The 19110-nt window shown below is 39.3% G+C and overlaps 1 protein-coding gene and 1 pseudogene across 3 annotated transcripts; both read left to right on the top strand.

The window, feature by feature from the left end:
* Positions 1-761: 761 nt before the first annotated feature.
* Positions 762-16618, top strand: casq1b (calsequestrin 1b). 3 transcript variants are annotated; one of them, XM_068307684.1, is made up of 12 exons: positions 762-1503; positions 10718-10750; positions 12506-12599; positions 13184-13284; positions 13364-13475; positions 13553-13626; positions 13764-13894; positions 14030-14075; positions 15048-15102; positions 15209-15309; positions 15499-15573; positions 15774-16618. In XM_068307684.1, exons 1-12 carry the CDS (start codon positions 1267-1269, stop codon positions 16059-16061), a joined length of 1347 nt encoding a protein of 448 aa, XP_068163785.1. In that variant the 5' UTR covers positions 762-1266; the 3' UTR covers positions 16062-16618. The 3 variants fall into 3 exon arrangements, with proteins under 3 accessions (XP_068163785.1, XP_068163786.1, XP_068163787.1); XM_068307685.1 differs by lacking the exon at positions 10718-10750 and having other exon boundaries at positions 768-1503; XM_068307686.1 differs by lacking the exon at positions 10718-10750 and having other exon boundaries at positions 1453-1585.
* Positions 16619-17700: 1082 nt separating this feature from the next.
* On the top strand, positions 17701-18562 carry LOC137590958 (cerebellin-1-like; annotated as a pseudogene).
* The last annotated feature ends 548 nt before the right edge of the window (positions 18563-19110 follow it).

Here is a 19110-nt window from a genome sequence, read left to right as displayed (position 1 = left end):
AATAAGTACGGTAAATAGTGAAGAGGCAGCCAGCATTCAGCATTATTTATTTGTTATGAATCCTGAGAAATGTAGGAAACGGTTTCTGAAGCACTTTTAAAAATGAAGTTAAATTAAAATTAACAGATTGAAATGAAAAATGCTATTTCAACCTGCATATTTTTAAAGCCTGACCCCTAATTAATGTGACTAATAACAAGTGATGCTATTTAACACTGAACAGCTGGGCTAATTTTGTAGAATGAATGCTATCTGACCGTGACACTTAAGCTACTTAAATAAATAATGTTTTCAGTAGTGAAAACTCGAGCTATCAAGAGACACTTGAGTCAAGACCCCACATCAGAGTCCAAACCTCCCACACCCACAGTGGCATGTGAACAGAGACCCAGTCTGGCCCCCGATAGGCTGATCATGTTACACACTGATATTAATAGCCACCCTGTTCATTGTGAACTAATATGCGACACCACCTCAAACCGTCTCTCTTTCTCTCTCTAAGTCTTTATTCGGTCTATCACTTCTTCCAAAATATACTCTACATGCATTCCTTGGGTTGCTGAATTACGACATACATGACACCGGCAATGTGGAGTAGCTACCGCTCCACTTCACAGCCACCAACGCCGGCAAGTATCTTATATCCATCTGTGCCCGGGACCACAGCCACCCTCCAACCCTCTGTGCAGTTCGCCACCTTCTCCCCATCGTCGTCCCACGGGGGTCTTATTTTTAGCGAGACTCCTCGGCAAAACTTAATATGGGAATGGCATCTTGGAGCTCCTCTTTCCTCGAGCTTATATCATCCGTCCATCCACGCCATCGGTACTCCAAGACACTGAGCTGGTCTCCATAGCTCTCCAAACAACCAGTAGAACCGTTCTCCCTTTTCATAGCTATGGCTTCAAACAGGTGGTATGACCTAAGCATGCCTGCCCCCCCACTGTCCGTCTTACTTTTTTGGCAACCTCTCTAGCCTGTGCTCAACCCTTGGATGATTGAGGTCTTGTGTACTCCCCCTTTCTTCGGCCGGAGGCGTCAGCAAAACCACGTGTATCTGTTTTTTAAAAGGCGGGAGTCACTCTCAGACCTGCTCTTCTCTAGCCAGTGGGGAAAGGAAGACCACTTTGTTCCTAACCCTAACCTTGCTTGACACCAACTTGCGTTAGGGACAACGTTAAACCTCCGTAGTGTATTTGTTCCCTTTCTCCCCGATAGTAAGGCTCTGAGGAGAGACGTGTTTGCAACCACCAGGTGACAGTAGCCATGAACTGGGGCTGGGTGTTTTTGGGGGTCTTTCTTTCTTTGGGGACTCTTTCCTGGGGGGAGAAGGGCTTGGAAATCCCTGAGTACGATGGCAAGGACCGAGTTCACGATCTCAGTGCCAAGAACTACAAGTCGCTCATGAAGAAGTACGACGTAATGGTGATCTACTATCACAAAAATGTGGACGGGAGCCGCAGTGCCACGAAGCAGTTTCAAATAGAGGAGCTGGCTTTGGAGGTGGGTCTCCGCCAAAGCATGACAGTGGATGGATCTGTGGCCCATGTGGGGGAAGGGTCACGGTGGGAAGAGGGGAAGGAAGGTAAGGGTTTCACATGGAGAATTTGGCTCCAGTTGGAGATTTCTGGATGCAGTTATAGATTCCGCGCAAGACGGTTGAACGGGTTTACCAAAGGGAAAGAGCAGAAGGAAACGATGGAAGGAGGTTGAGCTGTGCAAGTTGACCCTTTGTGGACTGGATAGACATTGACCTGAAGGAAGCTGGATAGAGAATGTGGGGCCAGGATGGAGGGTAGTACTGATTCAGGAACCTTTATCTGAGATGCTTGTATTGGGTGTTGGTATCTTATGTCTTATATATCAAGTTTTGATTGGAAGAAATGAATTTGAACCAGTCAATCCAAGAACTCGGAATTAAAAATAAATTGGACCCTTTGCTCCAAAATTGGGATTTTGATGCTTTTACCAAACGGTGGAAAATTTTGGAAGTTTTTGGCGATTAATGTCAGTTGGGGAAGGATGTGACGGCGATGGATGGTGTGTAGACTGTCGCAACTCTTTGAGTCGAAATGACAATGGTTTTAAATTATTAATTTAACGTATGCAAAGCTACAGGATGAAGACCTCTGACGGTGGGGGTTAGCAAGTCGTTTCTCTGCTCTGCAGGATGGTAGACTTTGTTAATAAAGTATTTTCTCATGTTGGGCAGGTCATTTGTGTTCTAATCTCTGTTTGACTGCCAATAAAATGAAACAAAATGCTTGAATTTGAAATTTTAGGTTTAGAGTTGAGCTCTTTTGGACTAAAAGCCAAGCGACTCAGTTCACTATGTCTGTTGGGCAATGTTCTTAATGTTGTTTTTAAAAAAAGTCAAACATGTGATAGTTTACGTCACACAGGCTCAACAAACACAGTGGCACTTAAGCCATACAAGCTATTGTATACTTGATTGATCGGACCTTATTCTGTCATTTAAATGAGACTGACTCGACTTTGACTCATTTTCAAATAATGCGTTGATATGCTTGTTTGGAGTTCAGGACAATAAGCGATACTTCCTGAGTGTTGTATAGTCGATTCTGCCTGCACATATGGTGAATTATATTTACAGCTCAGTCAACCAGAGGCTCTATTAATAAACAGAGAGGAGCAGGAGGTCTGTAAATCACTCTGAGGCCTAAACGTCTTTCAGCAGCTACAGATGAGGTGATGCTAAATCGTCCCCCGAGGCGCTGCTGAGAGTTTAGTGGCAGATAGAAGAAAGAGGAGCGTTTTGGAGACTCGTTGCATGAATTCATCCCCGCATCGATGCACAGGGGTGTATTCACCGCAGCGATCCTCCACCTGTCAAAGCAGCAGTGTCTTCTTACAGAGATGCAGTGTACCTTACACCATCACCATAAGTCACCTCTGGAAATAGCTCATACTGCCCCGCATGTTTGGCAAGAGGCTGCAGGCCCTCCTGAGATGCACAGGGAGTTTTTAGGGTCGTACCTCACCTCCTGCTCTCACAGGAGACACTGTTGCATCTCTATCCATCCTGAAGTCCCAAACCATCACCTCCACACCCCGTGTCACTGGATCGGATCAGTTTCCTCTCCGCGCTGCCAAAGCTGTGCTTCTTGGCTTGAGGAAAAGATGCTCACTGGAGCAGGTCCCCACTGGGCCGTTATTCTGATAACGACTTCCTCACAGTTGTCAACCAATCAGAAAAGAAGCACAAGAGTCGCTCGGAAGGCATGCTTAAAATAGCTGGTCATTACCACCTGTGGATCAGGAAGTATGAATTATTAAATTGCAGAGCTCTGGGAATCAAAGCTGGATTTGAAGTGTGTGTTATGCTTGCATAAGTATGATGGGATGGAATGATCGTGTCTACCAGATTTATGCCACTCACAAAACATACAGAGGTAAACGGTTCCATACACATATTTATCCGTATTTTAATTTGAGGAAAAACAAAGCGGGATTTGAGTTTTTGTCACTCTAACAAATATTTAATTTTATCTATACTCTCAGGCATTGAAAGAGTAAAAAGACTTCATTTCAACTTGTTTCAAAATTATATTTAAAGAATCACAATTCAGCACCTTTTTCTCATTAATGTAGTGTTCACTAGAACCACTGCTTGCTGGTACTGGATGTACTGAATTACCAGATTCTTGGTACGATTGCATGTGGTTATCAACTGTAACTAGCATATAATTTCAGCAATGTTATTGATGTTAAAAGAAGCAGTCTTAAATGCAAATTCATTCATCTATTTCCTAGTGTGGTCATAATGATGCAATTAATAAATAAATATTTGCTATTCTCAGGTTTAAACGTTTTTTCTTCTTGCTTTCTGGGCAGTGCTAGCGCTGTGTGAAGATGACAAATGTTGCAAACGTCACCAACAGACTCAGCATTTTCCACACCAAAAGCTTAAGTGATGGAAAGAGTCACCCTAGAGAACATGTCCAGAATGTCACCTTTGACTCCAGTTTGAGTTCTCTTAGTATGTGAAAAATAATCCAGAGTATCCTGCTGCTGCGTTAGGCTGCTTAGGCCTCAACCCCCCTGCAGGGGCCGAGAGAAATAAGCATCAAAATCACATTTTAACATTCAACAACGGCGATGAAGAGGAGATGAAGATGTAGACGAGTGAATATGCAGCAACCCACAGCTGCTTTGACTTATGCTGCAATGTTTGTCTTAGCAACAGGGTTGAAAATAGCTCTCGTCGCGTACATTTTCAGTGCCGTTTAATATCTAGAGGCTCAATCACAGATGTCTAACATTCAGTTGAAATTAAACAATCTGTTTAATAAACTCGAGGTGCAGTCAGGAGGCATGATTTGATATTCCTGATGAGACGGCTTTAATATCATCTCGCCTCACCTGTTGCACCTTCAGCCGAAAAAATATCAAGTCCTTAATAATAATAATTTTGGCTGCAAAATTAGAGACCACATCCCAAAGGCTTTGACATTTTTAATTTACAGATACATTCTCTCTCTGTCTCGTTCTCTGCTTGAACATTGACTCACTGCATGCTGTAAAAGTCCAAACTCATCAATCACTGTTCTGCACACAGCTCAGATTGCATACACTCACTCACACACACACACACACACACACACACACACACACCCCACAGATACTATTGCTATTAAACTGGTGTAACTTTACTGATGGGAGAAGGAAGGTTTGCTTGCTGCTATGTGTTCACACAGCTAACCGAATGGTACACACCTGCAGCATCTACATATAATAGGATTTACAATATTTTTCGCACTATAAAGGCGCACTGGACTATAAGGTGCACCTTCAATGAATGGAAAATTTAAAACAGAATGTAGAGTTATTCCTCAGGGACGCCAAAAATAGATACTATTGTGATATAATGCAATGTTATTAGGCAAAAATCTGTTCTTTTATCAAGTTTTTTTGCGATAAAAACAAAATAAAATTGCAAAAAATGACAAAAATGCAGTAAAAGCTGTTGGCAGAGTTACGGACGTTTGTCAGCATGTTATCCTTTTTGACTGTCACATATTGCTTATAAAATTGCTCTTCCTATTTGCAGTCTCATAAAGCTGCTAGTTTAGCTACAGATTCAAAATTGGGAAATATTCCTTTCTGAAGAAGCCTGAATCAAACTGTGTTCATCTTTAATATTTAGCAGACAGAGAAAACGTATGTAGACTGAGGTTGTAAATGAAGCCGATGCAGGAGAGAGTTGGAGTGACTGAGCTCAGAAAGTAAGCAGAGGCCTCATTAAAGGATGTTAATACCTGAGAAGGGTGTCATCAGTGAACATGTGCAGAGACACTTCAGCTTCTGCTTTGTCCTTTCTAAACTCCCTCTGGGAGATCTTGGAAAAGGTCAGACTGTTGCCATGGGAACCAATATCCAAACTGGCTTTCGGAGCCTTTCTGTACAAAAATCCCGCGCTTCCATTTCTCTTATTAATAGATGGTGTTGATAGAAAGACAGAATTTGTTCCTCTAGTACAAATAAAACCAGAACATTGATACTGATATTAATAATCTTGTTCAGCACCAAAACACTTAGAAATGCATAGAAATACTCCCGTCATACCAAGATAAATCATAAATAGCATACTTGTTTACTACATGATTATTTTTCAATGGGAAACTTTGCTCATCTCTCCATTGGCTGGAAGGAGACTAGAAAATGCTTTTCATCGTGGGGTGAGCCAATCCTCTAATGGACGATTGCCCCAATATGCATGAGTCAGAATTAATTGATATATTTGTCCTTCAGTTCAGTAACCCGTGGATTGGACAGGCAGCCAGATGACTTTTACCACACCATGCCAAAAATGAACAAGTGGGCTCGGATCTCATTACCACAAGTTATCTTGGACCGGGCTGGAAGAGTCCCGGGGGCTGCTCTTATCGTGCTGCTAGTTTATCCTTGATATGCTTTGTAATGATCTAATGGGACGACAGGCATTATAACGGACCCCAAATACCCTTCAGATGAGTATGTCGAAGGACCTGTTTGACTTGAACTAATTCTTCGTTCTGATTCCCTCATTAACACTAAAGAGGCCCTAAATTAAGAACTTACTTGCCAGGGGTGATGTCATCAACCGTGACAGGACTTATTTTTAGTTTCAGCACCCTTGCTGTTATTCTCTCTGATGACACCTCATAAGTGTTGATGGGCAGCGGTGGTTTTTTTGTAAATCCAGGCTAGCATCCAGTTGGCAAAAGTGTGTTTGGAGATAGATTAATAAAAGAGCTGCTATTTAACGTTGGAGGTCTCAGCTGTTGTTGAAAGCAGCTGTCACAAGACGGGTCATCGACTAACAAATATGACGGGTAGCTTCAATAATGTTCTTTGAAAATACGCATTCGTGTTTATATGACTGGTTGTACCATATCCACATTTTCTGGTGTACATTAATATGCTTTTGTTTTCTTAGGTTTATGGTCTGAGAAGGTTTTTGCCTACAGTGTATTTCAGAGGTACAGATGAAGTAAGGAAAGATGAAAAATGAAACTAAGCCAAAGGTTCAAGAGAACCGAAGTAAAGATGAAGTGAATGCAGGAGGAGGAACCAAAAACATCCAAAGCAAATGTTTAAGAAGCTATAATTAACAGGACAAGGAAAATCAAGCAAAATCAAACACATAATTATTATTATGAGATAGAAATTTTGCGCTATTCAATGTTACTGTTCAAAAACAATGGTCAAAATTTGATCAAGTGCAAAAATACTGATCTTAAATTTCCCATTGTAGTTGCTGATTAGATCCAGTGTGTTTCCCAGTTTGATATCATCAGGGTAATTATTCTTTAATTATTTTGTTTTTTTTATCCAGAAAGCTAAATAGTCCTAAATAAACTACTAACATACGTAAGTGATCAAAAGAGAAAAATTTTAAGTTGGACATTCCCTCAATTCAGATTTAAGCTACAAGTGACACAATCACTTCAATCAAACACACTTAAATTATTATCAATTTCTAATAATAATAATGTCAGACCTGAGCATTTCAAATGGATTCAACTGTATCTACTTTAACAAAATCAATAGATTATGATGATACTGGTGATAATATGAGTAAATTTCATTGGGAGCAGAGCAGCATTCCTTATTTAGTTGCACGTGTTTACTTGAGGCACCAGTGAGGAAAAGAGCCTCTTCATTTTTTAATTGTGCAAAAAAACAATTTGTCTTGAGAGATGAATCACACGTCACTGCAGCATCGAACACCTGCAGGCTTTTATGTCTCTCGCACAAACAAACCTAACGAATGCAGGAGGGACGGCGACTTTATTGAGACGCTAGTGTGACACATTTGTAATACGGCTTGCTGCTGTCAAGAGTGAGTCATTCCCAGATGGTCTTAGACTCTTCTGCCCTCACAAATTTGTTGTCGTGCATCAGCTCCTGTGGTCATTGGAGCTCTAAAAGCCCTCCATGCATCTCTCCTACTAGAACATGTGCTGCTGTGAAACAGTGAAAACAGTCGACTCTGTGCTGAAGGAATGGAGGGGACAAAACCAAATGTCTTATTTCTGTGCAAAATCCTGCATCACATCCTCTGCATAGTAAGTTACAGTCAGAGTGTTGACGGTTGTATCTGAATCTTTTATGACGACCCCGGCTTGGCGTTATGTAAGAGCCTGGTGTAGAACGTCCTGACGTGTAACAGAGGCCCTTAATAATTTACCGTCTAGCTGAGGGAAAAACTTCTAAATTTGGATGCATCTCAGGAGTGTTCGAACTGGGTGATAGCAAATATTGCTACAGGAAATATAAGAGAAAAGATTGATTCATTGGTTATTTATGTAATTATTGTAAGATAATGATATACTGAATTCCCTCAGCATCAATAAAGTATTTATCTGTTGTATTGAGAGAACAGCGTGACTGGCTTATCTCTGATACCCATCCTAAAACAGATTTGAGTTTTGACTTACTGTTTGTTTTCCCATGAAAATGCGTTTCATAACTAATTAATTTTCATATTTTATACTTGAAGTATTTTTATCTTTGCTTAATATTGACCTTTAAACGTTAATTTAATTTGATCATTGTTTGTCTACCACTTTTGCTTGTCAAGCTCTGAGTAACTCTGGCTTGAAGTGTTTTTGATCTGAAATTTTTTCTTATTCTTTTAAGACATTTAAAACACATCTACTCAGTTCCAGCAACAACTGCCACTCAAGTCCACTCAAACCGAAGAAGCTAATTTAGAGGTTAACCTGAGACGCGCTCCAGGAGTAAACACGCCGAGGCCATATTATCTGAAAAGCGACCCCAGTGCTGCACTTCGATCCCTTCACCGTGGCCAACTGTAGCTAGCCCAGCACGTTCTACCCCCCGTGGCAGCTTGCCCTCATCTTGTGCCGTCTGACGAGTTGACATTGACCAAACATCAGGTGGGGGGAGCCAAATGATTGCACTCTTGACCTCTCTGAGTAGGTTGGGGACAGATGGAGTCATGAAAAAGACAGGAAGACATGTTTTCATGAAGATCTTTCTTGATTCATCCTCCATGATGACTTTCTCTCCTCCTTTCACACTCATCCGTTTTTGAGAAACATCTTTTTTTTACTCCTGAACAAGCTTTTCCTACTGTTCCTTATATGGTAATGGGAGACCCTGTATTGCTTTCCACCCCACTGTAAGCAAGCACCCACAAGTTCACCTCTTATAAATACCCCAGTGTCACTAATATGGCTGTGCTCACTAGAAACAGGGTGGAGAATTGTGGGTGAGCTTTGGAGACTAGTTTTGGATAAAGCCAGTCATACAGGAAAATTCATTAGTGGTATTTAAGAGCTTCCCAATAGGATAAAAAGGTTAAAATTTCATCTGATGGCCTCGTTCTTCATTCAGCAGACACAGCAAATTAAGATGCCCAACCTTGTTTTGAACAAAGAACAGGATTCCCAAGAAACTTAGCAATATTTAGCATCTCTAAACAGTATGTAATCGTTTAATATTTAGATCACTTGAAAGCAGTTGTGAGCAAATAAATCTATTTGCACATTTGTCAACTAAAGAAAATGAAAACTCAAAGGCAGATGTGAACACACAAAGCTGTAACATTTTGTTTTTGATCTGATTTTTTGACAAATTTAAGTAAGATATATAAGCATATTTTTTCTTTTGTAATTTTGCGGGCATAAAATTAAAAATTCTTATTTCAAGGTCATGTTTCACATTCCATGAGGGCTCTGCTGGAAAATATTTAGGTCTTATTATTTTGCTGATTTTTTGCAATTGAATAGCTGTAACTGAGTCTATGACTGAATATCAACATCGTCAAACTACAAATGTCACATCTCCACTTACGTATATGAATCTGATGGGTTTTACCTTCAGTCACTGACCACTGGGCCACAAACATCACAACTTCGTGGCCTCAGTAAGTAGCTGCTGGGGTATTGCTGCACAATGTTGCCTAGCAACTGATCCCCTTTGACCACTTCATTTCCACATATGGATATATTAGTACAATACTGGAGTGTCAGTAAGATACATTACAGCCAGCAACACACACACACACACACACACACACACACACACACACACACACACACACATACACACACACTACATAGATCTGCTTAACAGGCAGTTCTTGCAATCCCAAAACTCTCGTTAAAAGTAAATTATTTGTTTGAATATAAATCACATCTCACTTTCTTATAACCTCTCTTCATATTGCAATACCAGCTCATCCTCTATCAGATTGTAAGATTAGCCCCATCAACATTATGCTAACCTTAAATATATGTACAGTTTGACAATGTAAATCCTGCCAAAACTTACAGATTTCAAGTTTGAAGTTTGTCTTGTTACAGTCTGAGAATACATCGCACTCGTAAGGTAGATTTTTTTTTTTCCAGTTTGGCTTTAAACATGGTGAAAGTACACCATATGATGAAACACTGTTCTTTTTTCCTATTATATACTTTCTTATATAACAACAGCAGAAAGCCATTTCTTGCAGCAGATGATGTGATTTGTGATTCAGAAAAGTTTCCAACAAACCTAAAAAATTCAGAACGTGGTGGTGGTGGTGGCTGATGATGCCATCGAGACTGATTGATGAAATGTTTCAGTTGGTGAATTTGCACAGACTGGATGTTCATTGGGTGATGAAGGGCTGCGTAAACTACAGACAGAAACGTATTAAAAAGGAAAGATGAAATCACCTTGATTGATCCAAAGATGATATTCTAACACTGCAGATGTGTTTCTGTCACTGGACCGATGTGTGCAGGTGATGCGAGCCACTGATATCTCCATCAGCTACCCCAGATGATGACAGTAGGAAATCAAGTTTTGGGACGCAGCATATGTGTGAATGGCAAAAATGGAATGAGATATAAACTACAGCAAAGTGACCACAGGAACGTCCTCCCTGGATGAACCGTCACTCTGGTACTTCAGGAACAGAGTTCTCCCAAGGACAGAATGGTTTTCTTTGGTTTGTTTTTTTAGCCTTTCTGACTTTGCAGATTTTTATTTTGCCCCTAAAAAGCAAATAGATATAAATGCTGAATAGAGGGAACAAAAGGAAGGTGTTAGTCTTATGTAAGCGGGGCTTTAATTGCCCAAGTATGGCACCCAGTGTTACATTTGGACCTATTTTGTCTCCTGTGAAGGTCACTCCGATTTTTTGTAAACCTGGAGGCTGTGACTATTGTGCTTTGCCCTAAAGCATTACCTCTTCTTGCAGTTGATCACGAGTCAAGCAGCAATTCTCTTTCAGGTATGTCAAGGTCTGTTGTTTGTGTCTGCAAAGCTGGGCTGAGATACACAGATTCCACTGCTGCTGCGGTATCTGTTGAATGTCCTCCGATCCTTGACTGCAGTTTAGTTTTTTTAAAACAGAAGTTATCAAGTAGCAGACATCACAGACCGCCGGAGACTGAACTGCTTTCAAAGTCTAGCAACAGCAGCTTGGGCTGTGCCAGTTTGAGTCTATATTTTGACTGTACTTTGTGCCAAAGCAAGCTGATATAGCGATGAAAGACAAGGGTAAACCGTTATGTTGTTCTAAAAAGGCTCTGATCTAATGCATCAATCATGTCCATCCATCATCCATCCATCATTCATTCATAAATCTTGAATTAAAATATTTTCTGGTTAGTAACATGTTATATTTTCAGTTAGTTACTGACATGCAGCCCAACGCAGCAGGACTCGAACTGCTTAATGAAGAAAATATGTTTGAGAAATCCAATAAAACAGCTATTTATAACTAATTAAAACTGAAGGAAATCAGACTCAATCAGAACAGTTGATGCTGAAGACTGAGGAAGACATTTTCAGGCTTTAAGCATAAAATTCATTTCATTTATGTCTGAGAGATTAATATAAAGTTATAGACTGACATTTTGGTACAATTGTTTTGAAAATGTTATGAGAAGATTGATTCTACTCTCCTCAAAATAACCCTCCTTATTAATAAAACACGCTTCCCAACTCCTGACCTATTCATTAAAGACCGTCGCAGACGGAAATGAAACCGCCCACCTGGACCGAACCAACGCTGAGAAAACATGTTATTTACTGTGAGTTGGCAAAATTCAGCATTTAAAAGATAAGAGGTCTGTTAGAATCTGTATCATGGTGATTATCTCGTTTTTGTGTTTCAAGGGAAATTACCCAAAGTTCCTAAACAGATTAGAGCACAATTGGCCCCGGGTCCAATCATGAGCTAATTCTTCTGGATCCTGAAGAGCAAGGAAATGGATGGCTTTAAAGATTCACTGTGAAGAGCAACTTACAACATAATACACCAAACATAAACTGTAAAAGCTATTTCTGCTTGTCCTTTTGAGGCATTTGCTGCTTTGCAACTTGCTGCACTTTTACTACCTACATACATTGTGTAGCCCCACATTGAAAGGGCAATGTGTCTCTGCCTTTGCGAAATACAACGACAAAGCAATAATGTGGGGAATAAATTTGCATAAAAAGGAAAATGTCGGTCTGAATTTGTATGTAATGGTTGAAATGAAGAGCTTTTATAGATGTGTGTCGAAAAAAGACATGAGAACACAAATGAATGCATACATTTGTGTATTACGTGTATGTGCATGTACGCAACCGCTTTACAAAGTGAGAGCTGCTCTTCTTTCCAACACACCTGTTGCAGCATCTCTTCCCCTCAACATAGTTGGCTCAAGTTCTGCCCCTCTTGTTCTTCTGGGAGCCCTGCTGTCCATGTTCCTCTCACGCTGGCTATGAGGGCTGTCAATTGTTGGCTTCAGTTTCACACAGAATTAGAAAGTGCAAGGCAGCAATCCAAAGCTTTTGCTTTAAAGCCCCTGGAATAAACACGAAATGCCAAATGGTTACTCGGGTAAATGTAAATGAAAATCTGTTATTCAGTCGAGATCTGGGATTGGGAAGCGTCGATCATTGACAGAAGAGTGAATCACTTGGATTCGGGTTCATCTGATACTGAATACAACTCTCTCTTTATCCCCTTCCTCCACCTCCTCCCTTCTCCCACCAGCTTGCAGCCCAAGTTCTGGACGATCTTGACGATGAGGATATTGGATTTGGATTGGTGGATGAAAAGAAGGACACTGCTGTTGCCAAAAAGCTTGGTATGCTAATCATTCAATGACAAAGTCCTTAAGGGTGCAAAAATAACCTAATTGTCAAAGATAGACATGAGCGTGTTATTGAATTTAATTTACTTACACAGCAAATAATTAAAAAAAAGGGCTGATTCATTCATTTAGAGCATAAACATGTGAGTTTTTGATTAATCTGAAATCAGATAGGTACAGATGTAGGATTACAAGAAGAAACAATAAATGAAACAACTCTGCCATCAAGTGTTCGCCAAAGACATCACATCTGTTGCAGCGTAATGCTGCTATAAACTGTAAAAAAAAAAAACGGAAAAGGAAACTTTAAACCGAGCAGAAGATTGAATGGAATGAGAGAAATATGCAAATAAATCCAGAAGTATGAAGTTCCAACATTAAATTAAATTGAACCAGTATGCAGCGCCATCATATCTCATGCTATGTCTTATTAATATATTCTTGGGTTGTATTTGTATAACCCAAGAAGCAAAGAAAGTAAAAAGAATTATTTGAACAGATGAAGAGAACTCTACATCCATAGTTTTTTCTGATCACAGAATAAGATTTATGAAATTTTGTATAAATTTTCTCTGCAGGTCTGGACGAGGTGGAGAGCATCTACATCTTTGCTGACAATGAGATCATTGAGTACGACGGAGAGCTGGCTGCCGACACCCTGGTGGAGTTCATCTATGATGTGAGTAATTTCAGGCGCTTCATATATAGTATATGTTCAATAACACAGATTCAGTTATTGTACGTTTCTCTTGTTCCAGGTGATTGAAGATCCCGTGGAGATCATTGACAATGAGCGTGAGCTGAAGGGCTTCCACAACATGGACGAGGTCATCAAGCTGGTCGGCTATTTCAAGAGCGAGAAATCTCCCCGTAGGTTGAAGCTTATGATATAAAGCTTCTCTTGGAGAGTCATGAAGCTAATTCTCTTCCCGATTTTCTCCATTCAGACTACATCGAGTACGATGATGCTGCCGAGGAGTTTCACCCCTTCGTCAAATTTTTCGCCACATTCGATTCCAAGGTTAACATCACCTTGATTTTGGTGTTGTTTTGTTTTGTGATTGGGTTTGTAGATTTATATCAAAAAGAAAGATAATTCTGCCCTCAGTTTTGAATAGGATTGAATATCAGCGATTGTCTTTCTTTGTATTATTTTAGATTGCCAAGAAGCTGAAGCTAAAGCTTAATGAAGTTGATTTCTATGAGCCATTCATGGAGGAGCCGGTCACCATTCCAGGAAAGCCCTACATTGAGTCTGAACTTGTTGACTATATTGAAGAGCATGACAGGTGATTGTTGTGCTAAAAGCATCTACAATATCCTTTCAATCCTTCTTGTGTTGTCATAAGAATTTTTCAGAAGATATAGTTTCTTTTCCATATTATTCAGGCCAATATAATCATTTCATTTTTCACTTTTTTCAGGCCCACTCTGAGGAAGCTTGAGCCTCACAGCATGTATGAGATCTGGGTATGTGTTCCGTTTTTTCGCCCGACGGAAAGGGCAACCCGGTGTGCTCAGGATATTACTCTACAGTTTCCACTTTTGTTTGTTTTATTTTTCTTTGTCAAAAGCAACGGAAGCAGTAGTTCATAGTGAAATAGCTGCAGCTGATGTAAGTAATAAACCTGAAAATTTGAGATATGCAACTTTTCACTTATATGAAAAACTTCACAATAATAAAGCAATAATAATATTAAACATAGCAACTCGTATTTCATCACAAAAGCATCAATGAACCTCTATATATAATGCAAGAAACATAAGAATTAAATTCAAATATATCCTAATAATGAATATCAATTATAATTTAACTAATAAAACTTATACAAAATCTAAATGTAAATAGCAATTCATCAACTCAATGCAAAAGATGTATTCAGTCCTGCAACCATAGAAACTACAGTTCCCATGATGCCTGGCGGCAAACCAGGAAGTACAGCACACAATTCAACCCCAATAAACATTTATAAAACTAAAGAAACTGAACAATGGAAGACAAGAACGAGACAGCAAAGACACAAATCCAAATGTTAGCTTCACGTTTCACATCTTAAGCATGTTGTTAACTTTAACTTTATCAGCCAAAAAACTGTCAGAAATGCAACAACATTGAAGGCCTCACCAGTTGGCTGCATACCGGGTCGAAACTGAGTTTAGTGAATCCACTTCCTTATGACAGGTCACAGCGGTCACATGACTCACAGGACTCCTCTCTCTTAAAGAGACAGTACTTACCAGACTGTTGAATTACCTTTAGCAGTATGTCCTATTGAAACATACAAATAATTAACAAAACCACCCAAATAACAAGGATCAGACAAAACAGTATGTGATTTCAGATTACAGAGGCACAGCTTGACCAATGAAAGAACTTTACAAGATGTAGCTTCTGTTTCTTTTGAGCTAAGAGGACATAGAGAACATCTTTTCCATCCACAGGAGGATGACATTGATGGAGAGCACATCGTCGCCTTTGCTGAGGAAGACGACCCAGGTAAATTTCTACCTTCATGCTACTTTATACAGCCGGGGAAATGATAAAATTAACTGACAAGCCAACACTTGAGGTAATGTCAAACTTGATTATGACTGTCCCTTAGATGGTTTTGAATTCCTGGAAATCCTGAAGGAGGTGGCTCGGGAGAACACTAATAACCCCAACCTCAGCATCATCTGGATCGACCCTGACAACTTCCCCCTGGTACAAACTTCTCTTTCCCACTGGCTAGCATTAGTTTAACACTGTTACTGAAAAGCAAATGTACTTACAGGAAGTGATTAATGGTTTATCACAGAATGGACTGTGGTCAGCCATCAACACAAAATGTTTATTAGATCAGGATATAAAAAACTAATCTTATCTTTCTCTTTCTCCACATCCTGCCTTCAGCTGGTGCCATACTGGGAGAAGACCTTCCATATCGACCTCTCGTCTCCTCAGATTGGTGTGGTTGATGTTGAAGATGTAAGACACCTTTTTTAAATATTCCAATACATTCAAATCCAAAGGTGTGTCTTCTCAGCACCACTGAAACGCTGCAGAAATGAAAGATAGTACCCATAATTACGTTGCCATGGATTCGTTAGCTCAGAATGAACCTTTCATCATTTTTTTTTTACTTTCCCAGTGCATTTTATAAATTTCTGCGCCTCTGTCTTGGGCAGGCTGACAGTGTGTGGATGGAAATGGACGATGATGATGACATGCCCTCAGCCGACGAGCTTGAACAGTGGATTGACGACGTTCTGTCAGGGAAGATTGATCCAGATGATGATGACGATGACGACGACGACGACGACGACGACGATGATGATGACGACGACGATGATGACGATGACGACGATGATGACGATGATGATGATGATGATGACGACGACGACGATGACGACGACGACGATGACGACGACGATGATGATGACGACGATGATGATGATGACGACGATGATGAATAAACGTTTAATGCCATCTTTCACTTCATTATGTTTTAGCCATTAATGGAAAAACTTTAAAGTAACACCATTTCTTTGTCCTGCAGCAAACGTGTGTGTTTGCTTCCTGTTTGGTTTCCTGCGAGGACAAATTTGACCCTACGGGAAACTTTTACTGTCATTCAGGGAGGGAGAATTTCATCTTTTGATGAACAGGGTTGTTCATAAGTTATTTAATTATTAAATTCTGCTAATCACTTACCTCTGAGGTTCACAGTGAGTGTGAACGACGAGGCTTCCCTGTGATTTTCTACCTAACGTTACCAGACTGGGGGCTCACCCCGTTCTCGTTTTCCTCCACTATACCGTAACTCCGTTTCAATGAAATGTTTTCTACTTGATGAAGAGAAGAAACAAAACACCTTCTTGTACTACTTTTAAAGAGGATAAACCTAAACTCACTGGACAGTCTTAAGATTAGTACATGCAAAAGATAATTGGATAATAAAAAATAAAAAAAATTATTTGTTTCTGCTCTCATAATAAAAATAAAAGACAAAAATATTTAAAACACAACATCATTTCTGAAAGTGACTCTTTTTTTTTTCACTTTGGGTGAGTGGATTGCATCTAATGTGGATTTCTAGCATGTGTAACATGTAATATAGGCTTAAAATATATGCAACTTGTCACGCAGCAAAAGTCAGCTTGTAACAGGAGGTCATCATTGGGATGATAAAAGTGGCTTCGCAATTCCTTTCAGTTTTTCAGTTATGTAAGTTAATGGGAAAATAACCTTTAAACACAGCATTTCTGCTACGACTCCTTTGTTCTTCATAAAGACTTTGTTTTTATTAAATCAGACAGCCATCCCTGCTGAGCTTCTCCATTATGTCATTATGTTACTGAAAAGTAATAGTCCATTATAGTTTATACGAGCATGAAAGCTGTCTCGATTTTAAATCACATTAAACGATTATAGTTGCCTGTCCTTAAAGGACAAAGTGTTTACGCCCAAAGATGCAGCAGCTCATGACTCACTGCACAGACAAGGTTGAACCATTTTGATTTTATGATTTTATGTTCCTTTCCATTGATAATACCCTCCAATTAAACATTTTCATAGCCAAAATCTTCAGTATGGTTCTATGGTGTAATAATAATAATAATAATAATAATAATTAGTAATAATTACTAGTAATAACAATAATAGTAACAACAACAATATTATCAATAATAATATTAATAATAATAAAAATAATCATCATCATCATCATCATCCTGAACCATGATCTTTTTCAAACTTTGCTAAAACTTCTGTGGGAGTGACTTACCAGACTGTTTTCATTTGCCTGTATATAAATGGTGTGATGGATGAAATGGTTGTAAAATGGAAAAAATATGCAGAAACTCAATGGAAAAACAGATTTGATAAATAGAAGAAGAAATTAAATACAAATAAGACAAACACACCAAAGTAGTGTACCTTTAAGTCAGTGAAAAGTTGTGTGTAAGATATCAAAGGTTAATATTTTACCATTACATTATCCCTCTGGCTATAAAAAGGATGTTAATATTTAACAAAAGTCAAGCACAAAAAGATGCGAGTGGAGATTTATTTTGATGAGAGTTTTGACTGAGTTACACGGAATCGACCTGGAAGATGAATCTCAGCATTTTACTGCTGGTGCAGCTTCTCTGCGGCGTGATTACAGCCAAGGATGATGGGAAATCTCCTGAATTAGCAAATGCAGAAAAACAGTCATGCTATCCTGACATGTGCAATCTCCTGAAAGAGTTTGGTGCCTTGAGAGAAAGACTATATTCTTGGAAGCCAGACTAAAAGATACTGAAAACCAGCTTCTGAAACTGAAAACCAAAGGTAAAGAAATTTCTCTCCGATTGACAGCAAGAAGAAAAGTAATGTGAGTTCATCACTTTCTTTCTTTTGATAGATGACACCAAGGTGGTTTTTAGTGCAGCAACTGGAGGAGGAAATAAAAACATCGGGCCCTTCAGCACACACACAACTCTAATCTACGAAAAAGTTATCACTAATGTTGGGAACGCCTACAATCCATCTACAGGTAAATACTGATGGTACAGAAAATATCTGTAGGGGTAATATGACAAGCAATCATTCGACAAAAATTTGTGTGCTATGTCCTTCCTTAAATTTATCACGTATAGGTCATGATTTAACGTCCTCAACGCTGTTTCTGTCAATCAATGTTGTTTCCACAGGCATCTTCGCTGCACCTGCGGCTGGCATTTACTACTTCACCATTTTTCATCACGCTGGAGGAGCGCATTTAGTTAGTCTGTCACTGTTCATGAACAGCCAGGCTGTTGTGATGACCTACGATCACCCTTCGACACATGACACGTTCGATAATGGAGGCAATGCGGTGTTCCTGCAGCTGCAGCAGGGCGACCAGGTGTACGTGCAGATGGAGGCAAATTCATATGTGTGGGGGAATGACGTGTTCACCACTTTCAGTGGTTTTCTGCTTAGTCAGGGCTGAGAAATTGAGCTTTACTACCATTATTTTAATTAGTTTCATTGACTTGGAATGTCTATGCCATATGATGTATTATGATTTAGCTGAAGCTTAAATTTACTTTATAAAAAAAGATTTCTTCTTGTTTAGTATTTCAGTAATAATATAATATATTCATCTTATGCATTATCTGGATATATTTCCGTATTAATTTTCAAGAGAATTGGTAACAGCTGATGTTTCAGAAATTCTAAATATTTCTCCTTTGTTTTGCAATCATTTAACCAAATATTTCAACCTGCAGAAAAAAAAAAGAGACTGAAATCTAATCAAAGTTCTGCAAACACTCTTTTGTCATTTATGGAGAATAAGATGGAAATATTATTACTGTGTGTATAATTGTTCACACATGCAAACGTATTTCTCTGAAAAAGGAAGTGGTGGGAGACGGGTTGGTGTTGTTAGAGAATGTTAATTGTATTAAAAATGATCAGCAACACACTTGTAACATGAAAAATATTCATGAATTCTATTAATAAAAAGCTGATTAGTTACTACTACATGTAAAACAT

The sequence above is a fragment of the Antennarius striatus genome, chromosome 23 (assembly GCF_040054535.1).
Source record: "Antennarius striatus isolate MH-2024 chromosome 23, ASM4005453v1, whole genome shotgun sequence".
Classification (NCBI taxonomy): domain Eukaryota; kingdom Metazoa; phylum Chordata; class Actinopteri; order Lophiiformes; family Antennariidae; genus Antennarius; species Antennarius striatus.
This window is presented reverse-complemented; position numbering and strand designations above follow the sequence as displayed.